This window comes from Nuphar pumila, chromosome 4, assembly GCF_984573655.1.
Source record: "Nuphar pumila chromosome 4, dmNupPumi1.hap1.1, whole genome shotgun sequence".
In the NCBI taxonomy this organism is placed as follows: Eukaryota; Viridiplantae; Streptophyta; class Magnoliopsida; order Nymphaeales; family Nymphaeaceae; genus Nuphar; species Nuphar pumila.
Window position 1 is genome coordinate 126,476,723 of NC_143252.1, and position 4,565 is coordinate 126,481,287.

A 4,565-nucleotide genomic window follows, 5' to 3' on the forward strand; every position below is an offset into this window, starting at 1 on the left:
GAGAAATTGTTCTCAAGAGGACAATCTTTGTGAGGATGTACGAGTCCAAGACTAGGTAAATTCGGCTAGGACGATCCCTGTGAGTATGTACAAGTCCAAGCCCAGGTAGTCCCATGAGGACGATCTATGTGAGGGTGTACATGTCCAAGACCAGGTAATCTATAAAAAAAAAACTTGTTTTCAAGATACGATGAATTATTGAGGATAAACACTGAAAGTAAATTATGATATACTAGATTAAAGATGTATGTTTGCGATTATGCATGTTGTTATGATAGAATGTTTAATATGATATACTGCATGTATCCTTGAGGTTTCATGTCCTTATCAACTATGGACCCTGAGATAAGATTATAATTAAACATGTTAAACATGTTAGTGAATGGCTCATCACGCCTACTTAGTTACTATGTAAATGAATGTATTATATTTTTTTGATTGAAATATATCATGTATGTATATCGCGATTGATGTATATGGCAGATTATATTATCATTAATGTGTTGTATGTATTAGCTTTATGCACTCACTACGTGTTCTAGTGTAAACCTATTGGGCTTTTATAAGTCTGATCCTTTTTATGGGATTTCAGGCAATGTATAATTACATAGTGGATGCAAGATGCCGAGGCAGCATTGAAAGCCAATTATTTTCCTTTTTAGAGCACTGAATTGTAGATGCATGTTATTAAAAAAGTTATCATTTATTGAGTTGTAGCATTTTGAATGCAAAAGGTCATCCACATTAAATTCATTATAATCGTTATTGTGTGAAATGTAACCCGCTTGATGTTTTTAAACAAAAGTTAAAAAGGTTTCTGCTAACGATTTTAATAAGAAAAAAAAACTTTTAGTTTTCACGTATTTTACGAGTTAACAATCTTGGGGTGTTACAATACCTCCTCAACTCACCCATATTGAAATCCTTGACAAAAAAAGAAAGTCATTACTCTTATGTCTATCTGTCAATGATGTAGCTCTACAATATCTACTTGCCCGATATAAGAATGATGAAAAGATGTAATATGACATCCATTATATAAATAAGACCTTTGTGAACTATAGAAAAATATATATGTTGAAGAAAACATACTACCTCTTGTTTGGGCAATTCAGAATATACTGAATTTAGACCCCTCAAAAAATCATATTTTTATGTCAAAAGAATATGATCCAAATTCAGATTCAAGTTATTGTCTGATTTAGTCATACAGTTGCCCAATCACCCACATCCTTTGGAGAGAGAGAGGCCTGTAAAACAAAAGAAAGTAAAGTCTGAAATCTACCTTTTCATCCTTAAAAAAAAAAAAACTATTTGTGAGGTATAGATGTCTGTTAAGTAGTTTCCATAGAAAGAGCTTAACTTTATATGTAAATTCTAATCTACTTGTCTTAAATTCGTTTGCATTTTTAATTTTATAGGGTAATATTACTTCCTTTAAATGCTTGCAGTAAATAGCAAATATTTGGTTACAGTAGGTTGTACACCTATAGTTACAAGTGCATCTAAATTTATAAATATATTGTATTAAAATTCAAGGAAGTTTATCTTAGAAAGCATGAAGTTCCCAGAAACAGAATAACTTCGAGAAACCACCAATTTTTGAAGTTTGTGCACCTTTCTAGGATTCGTTTTAACCAGGGGTGAGAAATTGCCCCCATCTGATTCACCGGATTGCTTTGTATGATATATGTAAAACCACCGACGTGGTATCCATCGGGGTCCTGTGTCAACCTGAAGGCTTAGGATCGAATCCCTCCCACACATGGGGCGGTTGTTGTTCTGGTAGGGGTCCCCCTAACCCACCTTGCCTTTCAAAAAAAAAAATATGATATATGTAAAGGGCGTATCATTGGCAGTAGAAAATATAGGGACAATGAGTTTGGCCGTCATCAACAGTTCACGAATCAACCTAGCGCTCCGCCACTGCCTCCAGCATCCCTATTTATTGCCTCCACCAACCCCAGGACCCCTCTCATAGCCACCAGAGAGAGAGAGAGAGAGAGAGAGATGGCACCGATAGCAGTGGGCGACTCCCTTCCTGATGGCACCGTCTCCTACTTCGACGCCGAGGAGAAGCTGCAGCAGGCTACCGTTCATTCGTTGGCTGCTGGGAAGAAGATCATCCTCTTCGGCGTCCCTGGCGCCTTCACCCCCACCTGCAGGTCCGTCTGTCTATTCCCTCTGCACCTTATGATCTTTGCCTTTTCTTTCTCCATGAATCCCACTTTTTAATCCTCTTTGATGCTTCCCTCCCGTCTTTCCCGTCTTGGAATTCTCTAACCCTGAGCAAACCCCTTCCTTACCCATCTACTCTTATTCCTCTAATCGTCGTCATTCTTTTTGTACGTGATGGGTCTAACGATCATCCCCAAGGAATGGGAAGAGGACATGGCTTATCGTGGTTCTCCAAGAAAGTGGGATCTTCTTTTGGTCCTTTAGTGGGTCTCTGCTTTCACTGGTTTCCTGGAAAAGCCGGAAAAATTTAATGGCATATCCGAACATATCGCAGTTTTTCCAGATAAATGGGTGCATCAAAACATGCGTATGTATTCTCCCGGGCATTCCCTGTATCCCCAACTGTGGGAAATTCGGATGCACCTATTTATCCAGAGAATGGGATAATCTGGGGGACGTGTTATCGAGATTAATGCAACATCGCAACTTATCCCACTTTTTTGTGTATTGTATGTATCCAAAGGGCCTCTTTTGGGGAAGAAACGGTTTTGGGTTTTGGGTGTCGATTTGTCTGTAGGGTCACTGGAGTTTAGACGATGTTGTCCGGGAGTTCTGGGGTTCCAATCCCTCAATTTTTGCAGGAATGAAAATGGCTTGACTATGAAGAACTGTAGTTTAGCTTTTCAGGTGGGGCATAGTATCGTATACCTCTTGGTTTCTAAAGATTAGGCCTTATTCTTGTGGTATATGGTTTCCTTTTGTTCCTTCAAAAACTGTCGGCAGCCAGTGATTAGATTACTGTTTGCAGCTTGCAGCATGTCCCCAGCTTCATTGACCATGCTGAGGATTTGAAATCGAAGGGCATCGAAGAAATTTACCTCATCAGTGGTATGCAGTCAAGCTTCTCAGTTCTTCATTAATTTCTGTGTAAAACTTTGAATCAATTTCATGCTCCTCTGATACCTTTCGCTGGCATTTAAACCAGTCTTCTGCTTGCTTCTAGATTGTTAGGCTTATTTAATCTCTATGGACCAATTCATTTTCGTGTTTATCTTAACACACGCATTTGATGGTCACATCCATGGTAAGTTGGTAGTAACTACCAACACATTGCGTGAATGTGTTTGTGATTCATTATTTCGTTTGGCAAAAGATGCTGTAAGAATGCTGCATAAACCTCTGCTCTTTCTGCCAAACGGTGATCTGTATATTAACCAGCTGTTTTGGTTCGCATATTTCACTGGGCTACTCACATGACTTTGTCATTCATGGTTGGGTAATGGGTACTGCACATTCTGTTTGCCCAAGTGCTTTAATCTTTTCAGCACAATCAATTCTTCTAGGAAGAAAATGGGTCATTTTTCTAAAGAGATTTTATAATCTTTTCTCTCAAGTATCATCACTCTTACTGCATTAACAATTCGGCACCGTGATGGATGGCTGGTTGGCTAGTTCTTTTCTTTGGCCATTTCCCTCGTTTGTTAGATTCTGAAGGTTGCTAAAGCATCGCAGGCTCAGTTAAAGTTCAGCAAACTCCAGTGCGGTCATTTCAATTAAGAGTTGGCCTTTTGAATCATGAATAGTGGTTCCGATATTCTGGTTCAATTAAATATCTTTACATAACTGCTGAATATTATTTGGAGTTGTTGCCCCAAATTCTGAATGTAAGCTTCTACTGCAGTTAATGACCCATTTGTGATGAAGGCTTGGGCTCAGACGTACCCCCACAACAAGCATGTCAAATTTCTTGCTGATGGGTCTGCAGCTTATACCCATGCCCTTGGTCTTGAGCTTGATCTCTCTGAGAAAGGGCTTGGTGTCCGCTCCCGCAGGTTTGCACTCTTGATTGACAACCTGCAAGTGAAGCTTGCCAACATTGAAGAAGGTGGTGCCTTCACTGTCAGCAGTGCCGACGACATCCTCAAGGCTCTCTAGAGTGTTATCTATGCAGCGTTCTCCCTTGTTTTCTCTTAAACTGCATGCTGGTTCTCATTTTACCGTCTTTCTACTGCATCCATATCCTTTTAGCTGAATAAGTCTTGTTGTTTTGCTAGTGAACATTGGCTCTTGGAGCTATGATCCAACTCTTTGGTGATGCAGGACTAGGACTATGTTGAATCCAATTCTGCGTTTTATCATATAACATGTGTTGGTCGTTATGCTTGTTAATCTTAAACTTTAATTACAAAGTGAGAGACCTTAAAATAAAGTAGGCTTTTACGATTATTTCTTGAAGTTGCAGATGCAGCCACTTTTCTAGATGGGGGATAGTGCTTAGTGTTAGAGTCTCTGTATAAATGATGCAGGATGCTCAATATGTATAGCGTTTGTGAGCTTAGATTGAGATATCTGGGGATTCAAGCAATTGTGTTCGGACAGTTTCAGTA

The 4,565-nt window shown here is 39.2% G+C and overlaps 1 protein-coding gene across 1 annotated transcript; it reads left to right on the forward strand.

Annotated features, from left to right (window-relative positions):
- Nucleotides 1–1,882: 1,882 nt before the first annotated feature.
- LOC149840961 (peroxiredoxin-2B-like) lies at nucleotides 1,883–4,318 on the forward strand. The gene is made up of 3 exons (XM_090003497.1): nucleotides 1,883–2,165; nucleotides 2,987–3,066; nucleotides 3,860–4,318. The coding sequence occupies exons 1-3, from the start codon at nucleotides 2,011–2,013 to the stop codon at nucleotides 4,111–4,113; spliced, it is 489 nt and encodes a 162-aa protein (XP_089859623.1). The 5' UTR covers nucleotides 1,883–2,010; the 3' UTR covers nucleotides 4,114–4,318.
- The last annotated feature ends 247 nt before the right edge of the window (nucleotides 4,319–4,565 follow it).

Excerpts from the sequence above, each read along its gene's own strand:
- LOC149840961 (XM_090003497.1), top strand. The coding sequence starts at position 2,011 with ATGGCACCGATAGCAGTGGGCGACTCCCTTCCTGATGGCACCGTCTCC. Across the intron at positions 2,166-2,986 it reads GCCTTCACCCCCACCTGCAG|CTTGCAGCATGTCCCCAGCT; the intron begins GTCCGTCTGTCT and ends TACTGTTTGCAG. Across the intron at positions 3,067-3,859 it reads AGAAATTTACCTCATCAGTG|TTAATGACCCATTTGTGATG; the intron begins GTATGCAGTCAA and ends CTTCTACTGCAG.